Source organism: Pagrus pagrus (genome assembly GCF_965226575.1).
Source record: "Pagrus pagrus genome assembly, chromosome: 8".
In the NCBI taxonomy this organism is placed as follows: Eukaryota; Metazoa; Chordata; class Actinopteri; order Spariformes; family Sparidae; genus Pagrus; species Pagrus pagrus.
In genome coordinates this window covers 28,069,600-28,095,013 of record NC_140192.1, presented here as the reverse complement: position 1 = coordinate 28,095,013, position 25,414 = coordinate 28,069,600, and the positions used below count along the sequence as shown (strand labels likewise).

The 25,414-nt window shown below is 39.7% G+C and overlaps 1 protein-coding gene across 1 annotated transcript; it reads right to left on the bottom strand.

Moving 5' to 3' along the window:
• Nucleotides 1-534: 534 nt before the first annotated feature.
• piwil1 (piwi-like RNA-mediated gene silencing 1) lies at nucleotides 535-23,614 on the bottom strand. Its single transcript, XM_084359402.1, has 21 exons — nucleotides 23,504-23,614; nucleotides 22,813-22,905; nucleotides 20,854-20,956; nucleotides 19,250-19,378; nucleotides 18,933-19,147; nucleotides 17,287-17,408; nucleotides 16,942-17,022; nucleotides 15,731-15,928; nucleotides 15,466-15,574; nucleotides 15,046-15,172; nucleotides 13,863-13,980; nucleotides 13,254-13,368; nucleotides 12,967-13,148; nucleotides 7,776-7,848; nucleotides 7,436-7,636; nucleotides 5,697-5,800; nucleotides 5,431-5,501; nucleotides 5,172-5,325; nucleotides 3,120-3,245; nucleotides 2,888-3,035; nucleotides 535-1,350 (listed from the first exon to the last, which is right to left on the bottom strand). Exons 2-21 carry the CDS (start codon nucleotides 22,879-22,881, stop codon nucleotides 1,234-1,236), a joined length of 2,562 nt encoding a protein of 853 aa, XP_084215528.1. The 5' UTR covers nucleotides 22,882-22,905; nucleotides 23,504-23,614; the 3' UTR covers nucleotides 535-1,233.
• Between the last annotated feature and the right edge of the window lie 1,800 nt (nucleotides 23,615-25,414).

Sequence of the window (25,414 nt, the reverse complement as noted above, 5' to 3'; positions counted from 1 at the left end):
TCCATTTCATCCTCATGTCTTTTCAAATTGAGCTTATTTTTTCTACACACACGAGTTGAACTGAAACTGCCAAAAAAGAATGTATGCAAAACATTCTGTAATACTTTCTGTACAATTCTCGGCCAACAGCCATGTTAACCTGCGGTCAACTGATGTACATCTTTTCCTATTTATGGACCATGTCTTCAGACATTGCTTCAATTCATTTTGAGTGACTGTTGCTCTTTTTGTACTTTGTCCATTTGTAAAATTGTTTTTAAATGTTTATACTTGATTTTCAAACTGCCTTTTTTGTACATTTAACTTTATAATCCAACAGTGCAAGCTTTCCCCATGGTGTCTTGAAGACCATATTGTTTAAAAGTCTGCAGTTGTGTGCTAGCTTTATGAAAAGAATTATCAGCCTATATTGATGATTACAAATTATTGTGTGAGTGTGCATGTGCAATCTTTTCTAAAAAAAAAAAAATCTAAATAAATTTGATATTTTGTAATGTTTGCATGTTATTCAACATAAACACCAGTTCTTGAATGTACCATAGGAACAAATATTTATTAGAACCATTTGCATCACAGCAATAACAGGACAAAGATGTTGACCCATGAGAAACACTAACAAATTGGGACATTTCAGCACATTTTTACACCCCACTATGGAGAACAGTATCAACAAATCAACTGGAGGCTCACTGGCGTAACAAAAAGGTAAACAAAGATTTTAGGTTCTTCTATGAATAATAACAATAAAAAAAAGCTTTTCTTAGATATTTTTTACTTACTCAAAAGCCAGAATCCAAAATCATCTCATTTTGGTAATCAAGTTCTTATTAAATACAAAACATTGTCTCCTTTAACTATTTCTGCTTGGATCAACTCTCAGATAAAGTGACATTTCAGTCCGAACATCATCCACTTCAAGTTACAAATTTCCAACAGCAGACAGGGTGCATATTAATCACTTCAGCATACAGAATAAGACTTTTGACCTCCCGATTGGGGCTTTTTCTTTACATTAGACTTCAATGAGCACTACAAACCTCTTAAACTGTGTAACTTAATACACAGGGCTATCTGACTCAATCTGAAACTAGAAATGCAAACAAACTCTTAGCACCAAACTAAACTTAAAACTTACTTGGTGAAGTAGACATTTCAAACAAAGGCTTACATATATATGGTTCATTACAAGGAAACTTCAGAGTCGGAGCCAAACAGATTGCTCATCTTGTGTCCTTATAGGTAGAAGAGCAAGTCATCCAGGTGCACATTTGGCTCCCTGTGGATATTCTGACCCACGAGGAAAGCCAACTTGTGGGCGTACTGGCAGGGAGCAGGCACTCGGATGATCCCCTAAAGCAAATAGAGAAAATGAACTAGAGGATGGCAATTCAAAAATCCCTCTTTGACCTTTATTACTTCTTTACAGGGTTAAATGCTGTTGGATGTGGGTATGGGTGTCAACCATCTACCGGGTGTGCTTGGGTATCTTTTACACTTAATGCTTTTTATGACCTTGTAAAGGTCATGCTCAGATTAATAATCTTATCTTCTTCAAGTATTGCAGATTAGTATATAGGGTTCCATGCAGAGGGAGGTTTTATGTACTAATATGGTTATTACAGTGAGTTTGATTTACCTACATTTTACAAACATGTAACAAGTATTAAGTAAAAAGACGGTCTTGGTGAGAGGTGTGAATCTTCACTGGCCTCACAATTTGATTACCATTCAGCTGTCAATGATTTGAATGCAATTCTCAATGCATCTCGGTGTACGGCATCCTCAATGATCTATATTACCCCAGATGGCTACTTCTTCATCATTTAAATTCCCGTTATTCAGAAAGTCTTTCCAATAATCAGACTACAGCAGTCTACAAAATAAAAGCTGCATCCTTTCAATACATAAACATTCTCCCATCTGCAGTGCCTTACACGATGGTTATAATCTATAATATTGTTTGCACATAGCAGCTTTAAGATAAGGCATCTATAGGGGTGTAACGATGCATCGATCCAGATCGATATATCAATTCAATGATCAATGACCCAACAGCATCGATGCAAAGTGAAAACATCGATTCATATACGCCTTTATTATGAAATTCCCATGGCACGTCTGAGTCACTGTTTCCATCCATGTGCAACTCCTTTCTGAACAGTGCTAGTTAGCGCCTGGAAGAAAATGGCAAGCAGCCAAGAAAAAGATGGAGAAAAAGGCGATATTTACTCCCCTCTCTTGAACAAGTCAGCAGCAGTCATAGATGTTCATGGTTCACGTTTATAATTGAAAGGTCAACAAGGGCCCATTAAGTTAACTGAAACATTTGCATTTAAGAAATGTGGCACTTTATAGTGAACAAATGTCTATTTCTTTTCTTTTTATTAAAAAGAATAGATTGTTCTCCATTAAAATGTCTGGAACCATTGATAAACTATATTTCCACTCAAGAGTTCAGTAATAAGATTGTCAAATCATATTTTAGTTGCTTTTTGTGAGTTCATGTAAATGTAACCGATTGTGTTAAATGAGCATGTGATATTGTCTCATATTGATCACAGACCTCTGCACCACACCTCGATGCATCTTCTTATCGAAAAATGTCCACATCTCTAGTCTTGGTTTAGTGGTAGGTTTAAAGATTTGTAACATCAGAAAAGCAACTCATTTTGACAAAAATAAATTAAAAAGGATAAATGAAATTAGATGAATTGTTCATGGCAATTAAGTCAGCACACATACAAATTTAGGTATTGAATGACTTCTAAAGCCTAGTATTTATAAAACTGACATTTGATTCAAATTTGTTCACAAAACTTCTGTGTGAGAAATTGTGAGTGCATCCATCCTGGACAAAACGTAATTATGCACTTCAAAGCCAGCCTACCTGCCAGTTGTAGTACATGTGGCACAGCTTGTAAGTGAGTCGCTGCATGTGATCAGGCTTCAGTCCGCTGGTGTCGTACACAACGTTGTAGTGGGTTGGGGAGACGCATCCACTGTTGACATGCTGGCTCACAATGTAGAAGTCATACCTGGCAAACAAGGGTTGCAGCAGCTCAATACCACTACAAATACAGAAATACACGAAACTATGCAGGATCAGCTAAGTAGCATACCACTCTGGACGGGTGACCTCTGAGTCGATGACGGTGCCTGGAGGAGGGTTGGTAGTGTTGCCTGCCATGCGGGCAAAGAACCTGCTGCTGATGCGCTTCTTCACCACCACCACACTCAGCTTGGGCCTACCATGAGCAGACAGATTAAAAACTAGAAACCTACTGTATAATTTGAGCTGTATTTAACTTCTTTTGGTAAGTAAGCTCTTGTACCAAGCAACCAATATAAAAAGACAAACCAGAGTCAGTTCTCCGTCATTCACAAATCAGAAGACATGGAGGTGTTTATTACAGCAGATAATGTCATCAGCACTTTGGGGACTTAAAGCTCTGGTCAACGATCTGAGAAAGGTTTGAAAAAAGCATCCACCCACACACACACCCCTCCCCTCCAAGCTTGTATCGCTCTCCCCTCGGAGTCCCGCGACACACCCCCTCCGGCAACAAGCTTTTTTTTATTTTATTTTATTTTTTCTCTTCAACAAACTTTATACCTCCCGCAACAAGCACCAAGAGCAACAAGCCGGCAGAAACCAAATACAGCCCAGCTTTGAATGCGGAGTAAAGATGTCGGATTCACAGGTAAAGTTATTACAATGCACGTTGAAACGAACGTAAATCTTGGAAGTCATTACAATGTCCACAGCTAAACTCCACAGCCAAGCTAGCGTAACGTCATTAGCATGCTACAGCTACCTTAGCTACGTTACCTTACAGCTACGTAATAAGTTACAACAGCTAAGTTAGCCACTTCTAAAAGTTATTGAGGGCCAAGAGACTAACAGATGCTGCCGTCAGCTTTCATCACAACGAACGCTTCCACATTGTGGCTGAAAAACAAACCTGTGTGAGTCTCGGAGCAGCTGTGTGTGTCCCAGCTGCTGTCTGAGTAGCACCAGACAGCAGCTAGGACACACACAGCTGCTCCGAGACTCACACAGACCGCGACACAAACGTGTCCGTAAACCGTAATCTCTTGTTTATGACAGATAAGACACAAATACACACATCGTAACGCGTTTATGATAATCCATCATATTGATTTAGCAAAGGCTTCGTTGAAAACAAGCGGACAAGACCGGGAGGAGTGTTAGCAAAACAGTTGAGTAGTGACCGGGCGAGAGGTTGTGATGGAGAAATAAATCCGGACAAATAAGATAAAAATCCGGAAATAAATCCGAAACCCCTCCGCTTCGCGTTGGGATTTCATCCATCCCTTCATTCATCTTACTTGGTGCTTCATTTAGCTGCCACGAGCAAATAAATAGGCTGATTTGGTGTAAACATGTTAGCTTGTTGTTAGCTTACAATGCTAGCATAGCGGCTAACGTCTCCGTCAAACAAGTAAACAAGTGTTGACAATACTGCAGAGACAGACACCGTCTAATAACACAGAAACAAACTAACGGCAGCTTTCACAGTCATAAGCCAGCATCGGCATGAAAGTTATCTGTGTCACAACATCCACAATAAAGACGAAGGTTACCTGCTCAACAGAAACGCTGCTGTATCAGCACCGGGTCCATATCTTCACGGACCTTTCGCCACCGTTCAAACGATGACCCGATGTTTATTCGGTGTGAGCCCTCTTTGTTTCACATCTCCGCTTTGTGTCTTTTCAGTGACAGACTTTCTTTCTTTGACTCTGTCAGTGGGGCAAGCAGAGGCAGCTGAACTGCTCAGGGCAAAACAAACCTCTTGTCCGCTTGTAGTTTCAAATGCGGAAGTGGGTCGGGACCAGACGTGAGCAGGAGAGTGAGCGAGGATTGGATCGGAAAATTGATCCAATAGGAGCCATCCGGGCCGGATGGTTCCTATTGGTCAATTTCTTTTCAGTTTTACAGACACTAGAGAGAATGGATTTTTTTGGTTCCTTTTACTCTCCACATTGTGTGGGTGGTACTATTGGGTCATAACCACCATCTCAATGATGTTAATAATAATAATAATAACAAATCTTTCAAATCGTAGACCATAGCTTTAATGATAGATAAAAAAAAAAAGTTAAATAAAAACAAAAAACACTTGACAAACTTCACATGAAAAACTCACATGTAGTCGTGACCCATGGACTTGATGGAGTCCATGATCTGTGTGACCTCGTAGTTGACCACACTGTGCAGCTGGCCGTCTCCAACTCCGTCACGGTACACAATGATGCGCGAAGGCAGGCAGTCATTGAACTTCAGATAGTCCTTCAGTGCAGCTGGAAAACAAGATTATGATATTTATACTGGGACTGTTGATAAAGAATTAATGTGTACATTGAAAATAAAAGAAGAATTGTGTAAAATGAAAGAAAGCAACTCACCACTTAAGGCCATCTTCAGTCCATCCATGATTTCCTGGCCTTTGTGCTGCAGCACACACTTTGAGAACCACCTTGACAAAGACATAACATAAACAAAATAAACAACTTAAAAGTTGTACTATGACACTGCATCAAATACTGGACTTGGAGGTCACCAAAACATTCAGTGTAAAGCACAGAAGTGCACGTCTTAACCACAACCTAACTCTCACTGCAGACCAAGGTATAGTATATTAAAAAAAAAAGTCTGTGCTCTAGAAACTAACCTGCTCATGCCGTGGTTGAGGCTGGCCACCAGAGCTCCGATCGACCTTTTCCCAGCAGTCGTGTCATGATAGCAGTCAATGCCGACAATCATCAGATGTTTTAGCTGCACAAATCAGGTGGGACAAGTAAGCAGCATAGTGTTATGTTCCTGTTCTATTTCAAACAACATTAAGTTTTACCCCAACCCTCACCTTTGAACGGTCATGGAAACTATTGCATTGCCGCTTCCTCAGCCTCAGACAGAAATGCATTTCATTTCAAGAAGTTACAGATTTTTTCCACTAACCTACACCCATGGAGAAACCATGCAAGTAAAATTTGGTCTCAGGTATCCAGGTTTGTAAACTGGGGCTGACAAACACTGAGCACAAGGCTTTGGATGTATATTTATATATCTATTGTACATCATTATATATTCATGGATTAAAGCAAAAAAAAAAATCTTTTGACTGAAATGTTTTTTCGAGCTGTAGCCAAGTCATATTCCCAATTTGTAATTTGTGAAACATGTTACAGGACATTTTACTTGACACGTGCTAAAAAAATAAGATAAGATTTACAGCCTCACCCCACACCATGTTCTCTAATGCAGGCATCAAGTTTAAATATTTGACCAACAGTGTTTTACAGGAGGATGATCTGAACAGCTGTTCTATTCACACTTAAAATGTTTGTCTTTTCAATGTAATTTTCAATCTATGAAATCAATCTGTGCCTTTTTTTGTCAAGCTTCTCTCAAGTTTTACTCTTTCAAATAATCAACTATCTACAGAACTTTTCAGTACGCTATTTTTCTACTTCTCATCATCATTATCATTAATTATTATTATTAATAATATTGTTTAAAGTGAGCCTCTTATCGTTTAACAGAAAAATACATCATACAAACAGCAGCTTTTGCAGCCTTGTTATCACCTTTCTGTCAAAGAAGCTCTGAGGCTTTGTTCTATATGTTATAATACAAGATTTAAGCACTGAGCTACAATCAGGCAACATTCATGACTCTGTACAGTCAAACTAACCAAAAACTTCTTACTGATCATCATCAGAGTTCATCAAAGTTTCAGGGCGTTCCTGTAACCATGGTAACTCACAGTGCCAGAGGGGAGGGAGAGACGCTGAATGAAGCCATTTACACAGATACACTGCAGACAAAGTCCAGACTATAGTTGTTATTTCACACATGTAGCACGCAACATGAGACTCTCCGTGTCAGACGAGTTCTCACATGCTGACTAAACTCAATTGATAACGTAACAGCGCGACGAGTCCTTGCTAGCTAATCAGCTAAACTTTAGCGCCGCTCCGTGTTCAGATCCCGCCCTGTGTGGGTCACTACACTGTCATTGGTCAGGTGCGCACACGCTGTTAACGATACAATTGGCGGTAGAGTCTGACAATCTGTCAATAAACATCAGCCAACAGTTCTCCTCCGATCTTCATTGATCTCACAAGTCGCCTCTGTTAAGTTTGAATGACGTAGCGACGGAGAACTTTAATCCATGTATATTTGCCCCATATCTAACAAACCTGATTCAGACCCTGACATTGTTGATACACTTATACCGATTTTAAGAGTTCAACGCCACCAATTTAAATTACTGATATTGCACAGTACCATTTTCATTCTCTATCCGCTCCAAAACATCTGAATCCATTTAAAAACCACTCAATTTGTTTTCCATAACACATCTCAACTTTTATTTAAGCTATCCAACATTGTGTGCACAGGACTTACAGGGATTTCCACACTCCAGAGCTCTCCGCCCATCTTGCAAGCCATCTGCAGCGCAATCTTGGTAGCCACAGTCATGAGCGTTTGAGGCTTGAACAGAGTACGGCCCAACACGCACTGGCTGGGAACGGGGCAGTCCACACAGAGGTACTTCTTGACTGTGTCGTACTTGTCCTTCCTGTTGCTGGGCAGGACCACCACCACCTAACACAAATGTACTGCTTTGAAACGTGTCATACATACACAACATGTTAACATTAAACTTCACAAGTAATGTCACCGCACTGAGCAACAGTAAAAGCTAAGAAGATGACTTGCTCCTTTGTGCATCACAGTCACTCACCATCTGTATTTGGGGTCCAACATTCTGCTGCAGGGATCTGAGGAGAGACTCCTGATGATCTTCATACTGGATCCTGAATAAAGGGCAGCTTCCAGTAATTAATATAAACATGATCAAACAGGGCTGGGCATTAAAATCAACATTTACGGAGTTAGCTAACAATACACTGACTAAGGTTTATAAACCCTTAATACTTAACTTCCATGACTACATAAAAAAAATTAACTAACACGATGCCTGAAAAAAATTCACTGTTATGCATGGTTAGACATTCACCTGCCAGTTAATTAGGCACACTAAGCTAAAACTACTGTGGTCTAATACAACACTCCTTTCTAGGGCTGCCCCCAAATAGTCGACCAAGCACTCGTCGACCAAAAAATCATTAGCAGACCAAAATTTCATTGGTCGATTGGTCGCAGAAAAAAAAGCCAAAAACATTTGGAGCCGTGTCTTGTCAAATTTAAGTCAAAATCTATGTGACTGGCGGCTGGTCTGTGTATAAAAGGCTGGAGGGCTTTTAATTTGAAAGGCCAGACACAGGAGGTCGTGACACTCACTCACTGTCACTGGTTTTTTTTCACACGGCAGGTCCCTTCGACATCGCGGTTAGACAGTTAACAATTAATAGCCAACCATGTCGGGAAAGACGTCTAAAATAGGGGATCATTTTGAAAAGAAGAAGGATGTCGCCCCCCCCCCCCCCCCCCACCAGTGTGTACTTGGGAAGCTAACTTATCCAGCTCACTGTGTTTTACTTATTGTGTAAATCTCTCTATAGGCACATCCACTTTACTGCGGAGATATATTTATTTATCTTAACATATATATATATATATATATAAATATATATGCGTCGATTAGTCGACTAATCGCTCTAAATGACGACCACTGGTCGACCAAGAAAATCCTTGGTCGGGGGCAGCCCTACTCCTTTCATTGAAGTTATTCTCAGTTATTGTTCAAACTGTTTTAGAGAGGTGCTGATTCAGCTTTACGGTCATTCTGGAGACTGCAGCCTGTGTGCTGCTGAACTGCATTACCGACTCGGGATGGGTCACGACTTTCAAGTATTTGTTAAATTAGAATAATTCGGGTACGCTGTGCAACTATGTTTTTTTTCTGAAAACTTGTTTTTGTTGTTTTTTCCCTTGTTTTTACCCGCACCAGGAAATAAAGTTGCAACAGGCCTTTGTAGAATCTCATTCTTGCCAGGCTCTGATAAATGGTGTATGGTCTGTCCTGCACGGGGTCAGTATAAGCCCATGCCACTATATGCTAGTTAGGGTTGGGTACCGGCACAGTTGAACCAATACCCAACAGTACCTTTCTTCAGTACTTGACTGTCTGTGTAATAAGTGTTAATTCAGTTCTGCCCATGGGAAAAAAGGTCATGCACTGCTATGGACAATTTATCATATAACAATGCACATCACGTCAGTCACGCTTTCTGAGTTTTATTTCACCAGCGTCATTACTAAACTGTATATAAAACTGGTAAATGAAATATTTTTAAAAATGTCAACTGCTACATTTAGCTATCCCTGCTGCATTAATAAAATAACAGGCTAAATAAAATAAGATGTTGGACAAATATGAATAAAGCCCTGCACTCTGCACAAATATCAGCCTTTAAATATCCTTCACATATAAAATTTAACTCGAAATCTGTCCTTTTAAACCCCATGACCTAACCTCATAAAAGTGGAAAATATAATGTACAATAGAAAGAAACAAAACATATATATACACACTTCATTAAGTAAAATGTTACATTTAGCTGTTCCTGTTCATCCACTGAGTGCTATAAGAATAAATAATAGAAAACATCAAGATATACACTTTGTATGTGCTACCCTCTCCTGTCACGCAATGTCTCCACCAGTGGTGGCTGTAATTTAAACACGTTGGGTATTTTGAGTTTTGAACCTTTGAGCTTGCTGTAGAGAACATATTACTGTATATGCCTGTAAATATGGTCACACGTGACTTTATGGGAAGTATATAAATTAAAAACATTCAATCACAAAAAACATTTAAATATAGTTTTATTTTGGCCGCTATGCTAACCTTCGTTAGTGCATCAATAGGAATTCCAATTATGCGTTAGCATCGAGCCAACGGTCTAAGCGCTTGTTATATAAAAATCGATTCGGAATCAAAGAATGCATACGGTAATATTTCCTTAGAGGTAGCATGCAATTCACATAATATTGGCTCTCCAAAAGGCTCTCCTTAAGGAGCCTTTATGTCCCTCTCCACTATCCAGGTGAGAAACGAGCTAAGGAAGATGAAGTGAAGAAGGCTACGGGTACAGCTCCAGGCTCCTCAAGTCCTGTGCAGGTACCGCTTCAAAATGAGCCTGAAGCTGGGAAAAGTGCCAATGCTGTGGAAAACCTCCTGCGTGGTACCAGTACCAAAGACCCCTCACCCAAAGGACTTCAATAGCTACAGACCAGTTGCTCTCACTTGACACCTGATGAAGACCCTGGAGTGGCTGGTCCTTGTCCATCTCCGCCCTCTGGTGGGTCCTTTTATGGACCCACTCCAGTTTGCCTACCAACCTGGCATCGTGGAGGCCCCCATCATCTTCCTCCTGGACAGATCACTGTCTCACCTGGAAAAGCCTGGGAGCACTGTGAGGATCATGTTCTTTGATTTCTCCAGTGCTTTCAACACCATACAGCCTGCACTTCCAGAGGGACAACCAACACCTCACGTCCTGGATCCTCGACAACCTCACCAACCGGCCACAGTATGTGAGGACTCCAGACTGTGTGTCGGACACAGTTGTCTGCAGTACGGGGGCCCAAAAGGGAACAGTCCTGGCCCCTTTCCTGTGCACCCTGTACACTGCAGACTTCTCCCACCAATCACCCCACTGCCATCTACAAAAGTTCTCTGACGACTATCGTCGGCCTCATCAGGGACGGAGATGACAGAGCCTACAGAGAACTTTGTGGACTGGTGCCAGCGGAACCACCTCCAGCTCAACGCCGGGAAGACCAAAGAGCTGGTGGTGGATTTCCGCAGGCACAGACAACCCTGCACACAGGTGAACATCCAGGGAACGGACATTGAGATGGTGACATCTTACCAGTACCAGGGAGTTCACCTGAACAATAAACTGGACTGGACTGATCACACTGCAGCAACCTATGAGAAAGGTCAGAGCAGACTCCATCTGCTGAGGAGGCTCAGGTCTTTTGGAGTGCAGGGGGCACTCCTGAGGACTTTCTATGACTAGAAAGGTGGCATCAGCCATTTTCTATGGAGTAGTCTGCTGGAGCAGCAGTATCTCGGCAGCAGATAGGTAGAGACTTGATAAACTTATCAAGAAGTCCAGCTCCATCCTGGGATGCCCTCTTGACCCAGTGCAGGTGGTGGAAGAGAGCAGGATGATGGATAAGCTGTCATCGCTGCTGGTTAAGGACAGTCACAGCACTGGGCAGCTCCTTCAGCGATAGACTGATACACCCCAAGCGTGTGAAGGAGAGGTATCGCAGGTCCGTCATTCCTGCTGCTGTCAGACTCTACAATCAGCACTGCTCCCAGTAGACCTCACTTGTAAGGGTGTCATGATTTCGATTTTAAATCGAAATCGACCATAATTAAGTCATAATCTGGAACTTCAAATAAAAAAATGGAATCATCGATACTGCCACGCCCCCATGTCACATCCGGTCGGCTTGCCAAGGGGAAAAAAAACCATGTGTTGAAGTGCTGCGAGTCAACCTCCTCCAGCTTAGCTACTAGCTAAGCCAGTAGCTATAAGCTACAGCTAGTCAAACAATAGCATGGTGTTACACCATTCCTGTTCGGCTCCCGGACCATGGTCGGGAAGCACAGGGGAGATGATTTCCTCCAGGGCCGAAGTTTATGTTTACCTTTGGGGTGAACCCCCTTTCACGTGTTAAGCAGGTCGGGAAATAATACCAGGGAGCTTTGCTATATCTTGAGGAGCCGTTGCCTTTATTCACAGCCACTGCAGCCTATATTGTACACTTTATTGCTGTCTCTACTGCTCCTTCCTCTCCCATTCATTCACTGTCCACACGCTCCCTCACTCTCACTCGCCCACTCACACCTTACGCACACACACCTCACGCACCGCCCTATTCCTGAAAGGGGCTATGCCACTTTTACAAAAATTGCAACTGCAGATGCAGGAGACCCATCGACAGAACTTGAACCCCCTCCTCTATTTTTTTTTGTTTGTTTTGTTGTGAACTTGAATGTCATCTTCTGTGAAGAAGACTGCAGTTACAAAAGAGAAACTAGATGGCAGGTTATTTTGTTTAAGTTTCCAATTGACTGAAGATAGAAGTTATTGTTACATTATGTTGTTAATGAATGTTTTAAATTTGACAATGTAGTGTGGTACATTGCGAACAAAGGTCAGATATTATATTGAATAAAAGTCTAGTCTAAAAATGGCATAGCAACCTGTGCTTTAAAAAAAATAAATGTAAAAATCGAGAATCAATTCGAACCGTGACCTTAGAATTGAAAATTTAATCGAAGATTTGGAGAATCGTGACACCCCTACTCACTTGTGCACTGTGCAATAAAAACTGTATACATAACTCATTTTGGTTTGGACTAACTGGTCAATTTTCATACTTTTATTATTCATTATTAACAATACACTGCCCACACTGTTTATAATTACACTGTTTATATTTGTCCATATTATGTATATACGACTCCATTTCTATTTCTGTTCTAGCTCTTCTTCTTACCCTTTTATTATATTGTTTATTTTTTACTATTATTGTTTGTTATATTGAACTGTCCTTCGGCTGCCGTGACCCACAAATTCCACGTTTGCCGGACTAATAAAGGAATTTCTGATTCTGATTTCTGAAATTTGGTACCAAACCCCAGCTACAGTACATATAAACAGCAGAAACATGCAAAGACTACAACAGCTGTCAAAAGTTCAGTGTAGAATTGCTTCCAAAACAAAATCAACAAAATGAGGTGCAGTGCAAATTCAGCCACATAAAACTAACGTACCACAAATCAACAGTTGCAAAGTAATTTGAGAGTAAAGCACCCAGCAGAAAGTGAGGAGCCAGCCACAGATCAACAATCAATGGCTACCTTTGTCAGGAGGAGTAAGTTTGCTGATCAACGTGCAGAGCAACACCCTGGTTTGACTGCAGGATACCTTTGATCTTATACTCACATGACAGCTCTTTTTACGTGGATACCAAGTGGACCTGAGATTTTGTGGAGGGTCTGCAGGAGGGACTGGGCTTCATTGCCATTACGTCGGGTGTGAAAGATGATCCAGTTATCCAGCGGTGGAGCGCTGATCAGAGGAACCCCACGCATCTCTTTTGCCCACTCGGCTTTCCAGGGCTCGTACTAGATGACACAAATAATTTGTTAATCTCTCAATTAAGATAATATGAATAAATCCATTTAATGAATTCTAAAGAGCAAATGTATGTAACCAAAAGCATATTATACCGATCTTGATCCTTGGAAAATCTTCTCCGCTGGGAGGACTCTGCCATTCAGATTTAGGAGCTTCTTATCAAAGTTGAGTCCCCACTTATCCAATTCCGCCTGTGCGTCAGCATCCCTATGAAATAATTTTTAAGGATTTAAATCAAAGCCTGGGATTATATTGCCTGAAGATGTTGACAGGAATAAATGCCATTTTAACTTCATATGAAGATACTATTACACAAGCTGCTGAGATGTGGACAACTTTTAGGAAAACAGTTAAAAGCCTACATGATTGACTTAAAGAGAAGTATAAATATCTAGATAAATTTCAGTATTTAAACATGCAGGGAAAAGCAGTTGTGACAGATTTAATTAACATTTGAGAAAAAAAGAAATCACATGTGATGTTTACAACTCATCTACTCAAGGAGAAACTAATAAGGAATACTAATATTTTCAAGGCCTATGAGACCATCTACACTACCATGTGTTAATTAGACATTTTGCGGGGAGCAGGTCATGAATTACCATGTCGGTCTTATGTGGCCAGATCAAACTTTCAGCCACAACTACACCAATTAAACTTGGTTTACTGATGATCTCTGCAACACAATGATCATCACTTACTTCTGTATGTTCATGACAAATTTGTTTAGGCGCTCCTCCCTCTGCTCTGGGCTCAATTTGGTGTGGCCGTGCAGGTCCTTCATGATGGTGAAGTCAGCTCGCATCTTGTCAGTCAAGCCTGTTGAACACAATTCATTTCCAATTAAAGTTGTAATAAATTTCACCAAATGGTTAGTTTACCCTGGATGACAGCCAACAGACAAATGCTGCCGCCAAGCTCTAGACTGTAGTGTTGTGATCAGGAGATTGTCAAAACTCTCAGATGACAAATGTACAGTGGTGGAATGCAACCAAGTACATTTACTAAAGTACTGTACTTAAGTTTAAGTTTTTTTTTTTTTTTTAAATTGCACTTTTATGCCACACTGGTTACTTTTTAAAGATGTTTGCATACAAAACATGAAGTGCTTTAATTACACAAAAACAATTGACAGAAAATTGCTGACTATTTTGATAATCTTGGCCAGGATTACTTTCATTTAAAATCATCCCATGATTCCAGCTTCACAAATGTGAATATTTCCACTTCATTTATGTTTTTTAAATTATGTGGAGGTTTGGAGTGGACAAAACAAACACTGTTAGTGTCACTTTGGATGCAAGTTATTAATTATTTGTGACTACATTTCACTATTTTCAGAAATTTTGCAGACCAAGCAATCGAGTAATGGACAACATAATCATCAGAATAATCCATAATGAAAATCATCATCAGTTGCAGTCCTATACAAAAATGTTAATGTTACAACAGTAAAATACTGTTTTAACATTAATGCATGAGTAATAAGAAACCTGATGATATAATATCAGTAGTAGTATCAATAGTCACAGGGGCATTATACTAGTACTCTTACTCTTTATGCTTTAAGTACATTTCCCTGATTATACTTAGATACTTTTACTCTAGCAACAATTTCAATGCAGGACTTAAATTTGTAACTGGGAATTAGATAATGTGGGGGGAAAAAAAGTATCATACAGTGTGGCATTAGTGCTTTTACTTAAGCAAAAGATCCAAAAACTTTTTCCACCACTGCAAAGGTTTATTAAAAAAAGTCTCAGTTATAGTAAAATTACCTTTCAATATACATTTGATACCGATGCTATGCATAAAGCAATAAATGTCCAAAAATGTCAACATGTTAAAACGAGTGAATAGAGTGACACAGAATAAGACAGTAACCTGTCAGGTAACACAGCTCTGGGATGAGCATGGCTGGGCCAGGAGGAGGAGCTCCAGCAGGGCCAAACCTCTTCACATGGCTGACCAGCAGCACCTGGTTCCCGTCAGTGATATCCAGGTTGTATTGCTTAGAACAGAAAGTATGACAGGACAGGATATTTAAGTGCATCAGTCTGCTCGCTTTCCAAATTTAACCTAAAAATTCCTCAAACTTTAAAGAGGTGTAATTTCATTAACTGCCTATCAAGTCTCGAGTCTGTTTCCTTCTTGTTGCCCAATCCCAATACTCAAACTGAATGTGCCAATATAGAGCTCTATAAAACATTTATTGTGTGTGTCAGTGTGCATTTGTTGGGGCAGAAAAGTTGATCATTATTGTCCCTGTTGGACTAATACTTATGTTGAGTGTGTGACACCTACAGACTTGTAATAGTTCTTAAAGGAAATGTCAGAGTCTCCCCTCTTGAATGTGTTGTTGGGACTGTGATCCCAGGCAATATCATCAATCCTGTAGGTTTTGTTGTTGTACCTAAAAAAAACAAGTGAGAGGCCGCAAGAGAAGAGTTAGTCCAGCACTAGTATGAAATTAGGTGAAGTAGAGGTGCTCTGAAACAGATTAACCTTACTTCTGCATCCAATACCTCTACATATTAACCCAAAAATGTGTGTCAAATGTGCATCTTACTTGGTGAGGACTATCAGTCCAACAAGCTCCTTAGCGCAGATCTCGGGGAAGCGTTGGGTTCCACATTGCTGCCTCAGGCTGCCCATAAAGTCGAGGACTGTCTCACTGCGCAACACCCTGTGGCTCACATCAATACTCAGCATGATGGCACTCTCGTAGTGCAAGATGGCGGTGGTGTAGCCTGGCCAGACTGTCAGCCTAGGATAGGAGGGACAGGTGCACATTTTTCATTCCATACCTAATAAAACAGCACTGAAGACTTGTAATCAGCAAAACAGAAAACTGAATTTCTGCTACAGTTTCTCACAATCATTTTAGCCATTAAACACAAGGATAACTTAACAACCTTCTCAGAACCCAGGTAAAGCTGGATCCCTATATTGCTATATTCGGAGTCTCACCTGACCCTAAAATGAAGTCATCAGAAATATTGGCCTTTACTTCCCTTCTGGTGAGATGTTATATTTTTAACCCCCATCTATACCTCTGTGATTTAAGGATTAGAAAATATAAGTTTAACAGTAAAAGGCAACTCTACAAAGTTTACCCAAAAAAGAAGTCTTTCATAAACTACTTTAATTCCTTACCAACCCCCTCCCCCCTGCTTCGTCGTTGTTTTTTCTTCTTCATTCTATTAAATTCCATTTAAAAATTGTATTCATCTTAATTTACTTTTTTCTCTTTAATGTCACTTTGTTTGAGCCTGGTTAATCTAATTTGACTTTGTACACATTTCATATTATATTATTGCCTTGCTCGGAAAAAATGTAACATTTGTATTCCATTTACCACTATTCTTCATAAGACACAATGTTCATTGTTCCTGTTCTTGTTTAAAGAAAAACAAGGGGAATATTGTAATCCTGTACTTCTCTCATGTCTGTATCCCTAATAAAAGAGGAAAGAAAATAAAAAGATAAAGATAGTCCTTTGCATCTTATTTTCCACTAAAAGGGTAGAAAACCATCAGGTTTCACAGACTTCATTCCCTAAACAGTATAAATTTACAAGAGTTAAGTGAGCAAAAATGAAAAACTTTTCCTTTACAAATATTTTTAAAAGTTTGGCGACTTTATTAATTATTGCTGAAGGCTGCTATGCACATCAGATAATGAGGAACCATTTTTATTTTTCATTAAGGCCAGTTTGATAAAAAGTGAACCGAGTGTGCCCTTTATAGACTGAATAGCTCTAATGCTGCGCGTGTATACCTGTGCTGTGGAATGTTGACTGCAAAATCAGGGTTGTAGTAGTTGCGTCCAATCTGCTGCATGTTGAGGATTCTCAAGATCCTGTAGAAAGGAAATGACACCATTAATGAGCTGTTTGGAAGTTTCCAAAGATCTAAAATGCTGTGGTGAACTGTATTAGTGTCACAGCTGGTGTACTGATTTACTTCTATTTCCACAAGCAAGACCCATAACCTTAAGTACACAAGTCACAGGCAAATACAATTATTGGAGGATGTTTCAAGTAACGTGACTGCTGCATTACACAAGTACATTTTTATTTTGCATTACTTATTTTCAAAAAGACCTGAAAAGTGGAAAATCTACCTTCTGAATAGGATGTTGTAAAACTGAATGCACACTGGAGATGAGGGTGGCAGCTCATTTGTCAGGGTGACTGTTATCTGAACCTTTTCTCCATTCCTTGTCTCGCTGTGGAGTACAGTCTCCTAGAAACAGAGTTCGACATTGCAGCACAACAAAGGAAAACAACATTTATCTGGAGGAAACCAGACACACTGTCCCAATGAAGTTAAGAGTTGTTCTGATTCCGATACCTGTATCGGAAATGCTGCTTATACTGCCCAAAATGCAGGCATCAGCGTGTATGCGAGTCTATGCACTGATCCAATACCTCAAAATTTAAAAACGGGACCCTGCTACTTCCCAGTTAGCTCCATTAGCTCTGCTTAACATTACACATTGGAAATACATTCTTCGCTGCTCTAAAAGCCAACAAAGGAAGTTGCGCTGTGTTGCCCCTGGCAAGTACTGTTTTAGAGTGGCGAATAATTTGATTTCACCTGAGTCAACATGTCAGCTATTTGAAAATATGTTACTCTCGATAACCCCACCAGTAAAATGGCCACATGGTCAGTATGCAAGGCTGTCATTTTGAGGGGTTGCATGAGTGTTTCCAATTTCAACAGAAGCAAACTTATAAAGCATTTGTAGACGCATCATGCAAGAGAGCACAACAAAACTATTCTCCCCAAACTATATGAGATAGTGAGGGAACACATTTCACATAGGCTGAAAGATATGCAGGCGGACAGCTTTACTACTGACATTTTACCTCCGACGTGTGCCCCATGTCTTTGCCGAGTCTGCACACTGGGTGGACACAGTACCGCAATATCAACATTTGCCCTTCAAAGTGCCGCCAGTTCCGTGAGCATATTTTAAAGGGAATTATTTATTCCTAGATTTATTTAAGTTGCTGTTGGACTACTGTTTTAAACTGTTCTATTTGAAAAGTGGCTGCACTTTAACAGATTTTAAAGACATTTTTATTCCTAGATCTTTTTTTTGTTCTTTTTCGACTGTAGAAATAGATCATTAAAGAATATTGTACAGCAATCACTCTGCAAGGTTTAAACTGAGCCAGGCCATACAACAATGATGGCAAACATGCCACATCCACATAGGGTTAGTAATATATACAGCTTTTAAATGAAAATGTATTTTCCTTAAACAAGCACTGGTATTCGATCGATACTCGGTATCGGCTGATACCCAAAGCCCAGCTACTGGAATCGGGTAGGAAAAAATGGTTTAATCATTACAATTGGACCTTCAACTCAAATTACAAGTGATAGTATTGAAAAGTGGCCAGGCTTTAGCAAAATAACCCAATTTTAGCCAAACATCCAAAAGCTATTTCCTTTTGCTCACTTTCCACACTTTATCACATTGTGATAACTAGTGATTTTAAAAAGGTATAGCAACTCTCTGTACAGCAATGATCTTAGCTTTGACAGCATGGGGCTCTAACGATGCAATCTTAATTGACTGGTCAGAGTTAACTTGGATCTAATAGAATGCAAGCAACTCTGGGGACTTGTGGGCTCGGATTACATAACATCGATTACTATCCAACAGTCTGATAAGCCATAAAGATTTTTGTCTTTTAAACTCCTTATTTCAACAGTTGGTAAAAACAGTTGTGCATCTTCATTTTGGTATGAGATTACCTTGCTGTGCAATCTGTGGGGCAGAAAAAGCAGAGCCCCATCAAAGCTCCGCGCTGAGCCAAGTGCTTCCTCATGCTGGAAGAGGAGAGCAGATCTCAGACGACGAGACTCCATTGGTGGATTGTAGTCCACGTGGTACTGATACAGAACCCATTGAGGGCGTGACAGGATGCGAAAGAAGTTTGCAGTCAATGGAATGGGACTACCAGTACTTCCTGAAAAAGTACACACACAATTTAAGTGAGCAATTTATAATCTTCTGCACCAATTACAAAATGTATATTTGCTGAGTATGTCAGTTTCTACTAATTACAGACCAGTCTTTGACTCTTTAACGTGCTCCATAGCCTGCCTGGTGTTAACCCCTGAATCATGAAAATCTCTGCGGCGTCCACCTCTTTCTCCAAGCTTCACCTGCTGAAATCCAGCCGATATCTGCAGAACAGCTGATAAAAACAAAGTGAAGCTGCAAGGACGAATTTGAGTACCTCACAATACAAATGATAGACCTAAAAATATAATACATAGTAGAGGTCAACAGATAGTGGATTTTTTAAGGCCGATATAATAACGATAGATGGGAGAAGGAAAAATGCGACACACGCACGCATACAATTAAAATGGCGATTATTTTTTTGTTGGTGAAAACTGGACAGATACAATATAGTCATCTATATTCATATTTTAAATGGGTTTTTTGGTTTGTTTGTTTGTTTTTAAATGTAACACTTTCCAAATTGATTACTCTTTGGTATTAACTTTATTGAACTGTTAAACTGAACATTAGGGCCGTCTCTCTCCCACCCTCTCAGTGATAAGTTACAGTGAAACTTGGGCTTCGTTACGTCAGTAAAATAGAGTAACTTCGGAGATGTGCAGGACACAGTCTTTAATTTGAGTTGAAAAGCTAGCAGTGGCTGTCTGATAAATACACAACATCTGGAAATGTGATTTAGTGGATTACATCGTTGGAATCTGTTCTATTTACAATAGACAATGCAATGTTCTATGGCTGAACTGGCCAGGATTACTTCTGTTGCGCATCCCGTTACATTGTTAAATGCCACCCTTACAAACCATTAATATTTTGCATATTCTTGGAGTAAGGAGGATCCTGAAGTGTGTAATTTCATTTCATGAATGGATAGTCACGTGGCTAGATTGTTTGGAGTAGAGAATGCCACATTGGTAAATACAATATTAAGTAACGTTAAGAGAATGGTTTCTTTTCCTGCCTGCCTGGGGCCCTTCAGAGCCCTGTCCCTATCGTGGACAAGGTTATGATGTCACGTTATATATTTGAGACTAGATAACTTGTGGGGAGAATAAACTGACAACGGGTCAGATGAGAGGGGTCTGGCTATGCAAGACTAGATATTACTGTATCAATTTGTTTACTTTAGATTATCATTATCACATATTTTCAGCAGAAGTGGCCCTAAAATGATGATTGACTCAGCGTATCCTCCATGCAAAATGGTAACGTACTCTCCCATGTGGTCGGAGGAGGCTATGCAGCCATCGGAGCAAAGTCCAGCCGATAACAATAGTTTGTAAAAAGGTCCATCGGCGCTCATTAATCGTCCAAAGCAACTAATTGGTCGTCCTCTACTTTATTGCCCTAAGAGTCTACGACTGGCATAGGTAATACTTTAGGGACTGATCACCACAGTGAAGCTGGAGTATTTACTCCACAAGTACAGTGTATGCCTATTTTCTATGGGTTTTTGAAAAATATCCCCTGGTTTGAAATACCCAATATTCCTGCACTGCTGGAGTGGAGACAATGCAACTGAAAGATAATGCAATCATCTCTCTGGAAGACACATTTAAATTACATTTTCACAGACTTTCAAAAACAGGGATTTGCCAAGATCATTTGAAGTAAGAAACAAATATATGAAGGTGTGTTTGACTGTACCTTCTGCAGAAAAAGGTCCCGGAGCACCTTTCTGCCTCCCTCTACCAACCAGCTCTCCCTCTGTGGGTGGGGGGGCCGCTGGCGCAGGCTCTCGAGCCTGGCTCTTCAAGAAAGAAAAAGTTGGAGATGTGGGAATTATGTTCAAGAAATAATGCATTATTTTCAAAAGACATTTCAAATACTTTTATTAAGGGCAGTATTGAACAACAGATTTCCTGTAAAGTGGTGTGTCCTTTACTTGCATTTCCTCATTCAAGCAAGCAATAGCGTGTCTAAAAGACATAATAGCTCTCCATAGATAACTGACGTCTACGCTAGAACATAGCTAAATTTTGGCTGCACATTTAGTAGACATCTATTTAAAGCTGTTGCTTAAATGTTCACATTTAAACTATATTTCATCAGGATTACTGGCTTTCAATTTAGAAATTTGAAAAATAATAATCTTATTTGCACATTGTAAAGGATAACCGGTGCATTTATAGCCAAAACAAAAGAAACACTTGAGTAATAAATTTCACTAGGAGAGTCGGGGAACAAACCTCTTGAGTGGCGAGCAGCTGCTCTATCTGCTTCACTACTGTAACCACATACAATCCTTAGTGTTAAGCATCACATGCATTTCTTTGACTTTTTGCTCCACAAGTTGCATGCAATTTACAGCAGCAAGCACAATGTTTTTATTTTACATTAATGTATAGAACTGTTCCCATTATGGTTCCATACTTGCTACCTTTTATATGAAACAGTAAATGCATTGAAATGAAGTCTTCATGTAGACCACACTTCACCTTCCAGTGACTTTGGAGAAGTACTTAAAACGGATCAATATTGTCTTTCAGCCTACAAAAACAAATTATAAAAATCTAAATATGAAATATATTCTTTGTGACAAGTTGATGTTGTAATTGCAATTTAGCTGGTTGCTGCCGGTCTATAACAGGGCTGTAGCCAAGACTCTGTAATAATGTTCATTGTCTGAAACCTGATCACTTGACATCTGATCACCTTGTAATCACTATCGACTTGTCTCAGGTGATATAACATTTATCCTGCAAGCTGCAGTACCAAGAACTAAATCTAAACAATTTCAAGATCCTTTTGGCTAGAACTGTGTTACAGATAGTCGACTACATTGAAGCTCTATCTAGCAGAGATGACTAAATTACGTCCTTTGCTTGCTGGATACTTTTCTCAGTTACAGGGATAATTACTTCAATGTCCTGTGTCATTACTGAGCATCACAACTGCTGTTAAGTTCAAATTAAAGTGGATGGTAACACAAAACTGAGCAATTCCTTCATCCCTTCACAAGAGAAAGCAAAAAATATTGTACAGCTACACAATGTGCTATTAACAGTGATATTTGAAAATTGTGGACCTGAAATAGTCACACAAGTATCATTAAGGTATAAAAGGTTGACCAACACGTAACACTACCAAGACATTACAGTGACATTAGTTGACCCTCCTGTGGTGTTCAGGTCAAATCTGACCGATTTACAACTTCATAATACCATAAAAATGTTATTTTCCCTCTGATTGCCTCAAGGCCCTATGATATCCTACACCCTAGGCATTTGAACATATAAAATTGTTGATCACCACTTTCATTGAATTTTGAGTGGTCTAATCAGCTTTGTAACACCTGTGGTGAGAGAGAGAGAGAGATATGACTATTCATGTTGATTTTCTGATGTTCTGTGAATTTGGTCATTATTCTAATTTGCAGTGTCTATTCTTTGGATATTCACTGCAGTTATTCATGTTCACCACTAGTTGGATACATTATTTACAGCATTAAAAAGGTGTTAAATACAATTTGGTGATGATTATGTTTGAACGATGTTTTTTGTGTTAATCTAAGAGCAGTTAAACCAGACCGATCAAATTTGACCGGGAACACCAAAGTAAGGGGGGAGAAACGAACATAATACAAGGGTTAAAGACTGCTCATACTGCTCCCGGTGCTGTGGTCTCTTGACCCCGTGCTCGGCCTCTTGATCTTGCTCGGGCACGACCAGTCATTTTCGGATGTTTCAGATGGTAGAGCTGTTTAGAAAAAGAATAACGTTATTCTGGCATCAAAACAACATTAAAAAAGGAATCACCGAAAATTTTCATTTTCCGACCACAGTATCTTTAGCCAACTCGAACCAAAATTAGAAAGCTCAAGAGAATTCATTTATATATTAAAAAACATTAAATAAAAGAAAAAACACAAAAAACCCACCAGCCAAATAATTTGATACAAGTTGCTAAATCACAAAAACAAAAAGTATATAAGTAAATCGGGAGTGGTACATAATTACAAGCTTGAGCTGCTCGTGCTAATGTCGACACACGAGCCCACAACGCGTGCTAGTTGCTGCTCAGTGAACTAGCTAAAGTTGTGGCTAGCTAAGATAGCATGCTAATAAGCGTCACCGACAAATAGTAACTTTATTTCTTACTTTTGTAGGATACGACACTCACACGTTAAAATGTATCGTCATGCTACTCAAATAATTTAGCTAGTTAACATTAGCCAACAGCTACGGTGACCGTGACCTCACTGACTGGCTAAAAGTGATATCTCAGAGATCCAACTGACTCCAAATTTAGTGTCAATATTAACTTATGTTTCATCGATTTAAATAAACATACTCACTCTTGAAGAAAGATGTCGGGACAATTCGATGTGGGGAGATTAGCTAGCTAATCACCACAGGTGAGTCCACGATGGAAAAGACAAAACTCACTTACGACAATTAATTTATAGGTCTCTTCACTTAGAAAATCAATACGCTTGCAAGTCAGCTTTTCGTCACTTTTTCGGTTTAAACAAGGCATTTATCATCATCTGCTAAAAGTGCAATTGTTTAGAATTAATCTAATACATACGTCACCCAAGGGTTGCTGAAATTATTTATCAGACAAGCCTCTGGACTACTTTTTTAAGCGCAGTGATACGTTTGACCTAGTGCTGCTGTCATTTTTTTCAAATTCTGCGATCTCAACAATAACCACAAGATGGCAGCAACGCCCGTACAGTAAATATCCAGTCCAGTGCTGCCAGACAGAGCAGCACCTTCTTCACTGACTCATTGATGAAACTCAGGGCTTTGATAGACGTATCGTTGTTTTTTTTATAAATCAGAAATAAAGTGACAAATGTCCAGAGGTGCTGTTCAGGCCACAAATCAGTCTGAACCACAATTTTAACAAGAACCATAAGAACATTAACCCCAACATGTCAGTTTTTGTCATTAATCATAATCACTGATGAAGAGGTAAAATGAAAGGCTTAGCATGACTTAAACCTTGTGAAACGTTATGATTAATACAATGTTACATTTGCAATATACGTCAAGTTTAAACACTGTAAATCAAGTAAAGGTTTTAGATGCAGAAGAAAGTAGTCCTAATGGGGCTTGTTGGCCAGTAAGTAAGGCCGAGATGGATTCAGGCTGAGGCTTGCTCCCAGACCTTTTGAAGGCCTTGTCTGTTAAGCTGATCATTCCCTTTCTCGTGAAGTTTAACTTGATTGATTCAGACATGTAAGTGTTGAGAATGTCTTTACCAAGTCAAAAACTCTTCTTTTCCACTCCTTCGAAGAGGAAACTGATCACAAGCTATTATTTCTTCCCAAACTTTTCTTCTCTTCTCCACATCCTATGATTTGAAACAGAACTTGGCACCTCAGAGGGCATTTTTAGGAAGATGTACGCAAGTCTTTCATGTCTGAGATCTTAGAGTGATTACAAATTCAGACCTGAGGGACCAGTCTGAGAGGACCTGCTTCAGTCACTGTTTACCTGCTGGAAGAAGACTGAGGGGAGATGGAGAAAAAGGCGAGGACATCAGTGTCATCAAGCCTGACTGTGGGGTAAAAACCATGAGCTACATAACACACCAAAATCCACATGGGTGTGTGTGCCTATGAGCATCTGAACAGTGACAGATGTGATTCAACATTACACACATACACAAAGTAATATTATTTTGTCATAATGATGAACAATACGCATCTGACACAAACAGTCCAGCACTGTAGAGGCTTTGATTTAAAAAAAGAAGAAAGGTTTTTGCTATCTCTTAAAAAACAACAAAGGCCATTGAAATAGAGTAAAAATGAAAGAAAAAGACTAAAACTTGGCTGGGTAGATGGCTGCAAGCTGAGCGTTGTGCGGCTGAGAAAGGTGCACCCTGCCAGGGACGTTGATGAATGCGCTTCAGGCTTCAAGCTTGCCCCGCAGCCCCCAGCGGTGTGGATTCCACGCTTACGCTAATCATGCTCTGTGAAATACTACAGCCCAAAGCTGATGAAAGGAAACATGCAACACAGTTAGTATATCAAACTGGCTGCACTTTCACAAAACACACACCCTTTATTCTTTTATTATTATCATCACAACCAAAGAATATCATCATCGTCATCACAGGAAGATGTTTCTATATTAAAAGATGGTATTTGCATGATATTCATAGCCTTTAACCTCGTCTTTCCTGTTTGAAACGACAAAACCAGATGAAAGCTTTCTTCTACATGTATTACAGAGGTCCTATTAAGCTTGAACTC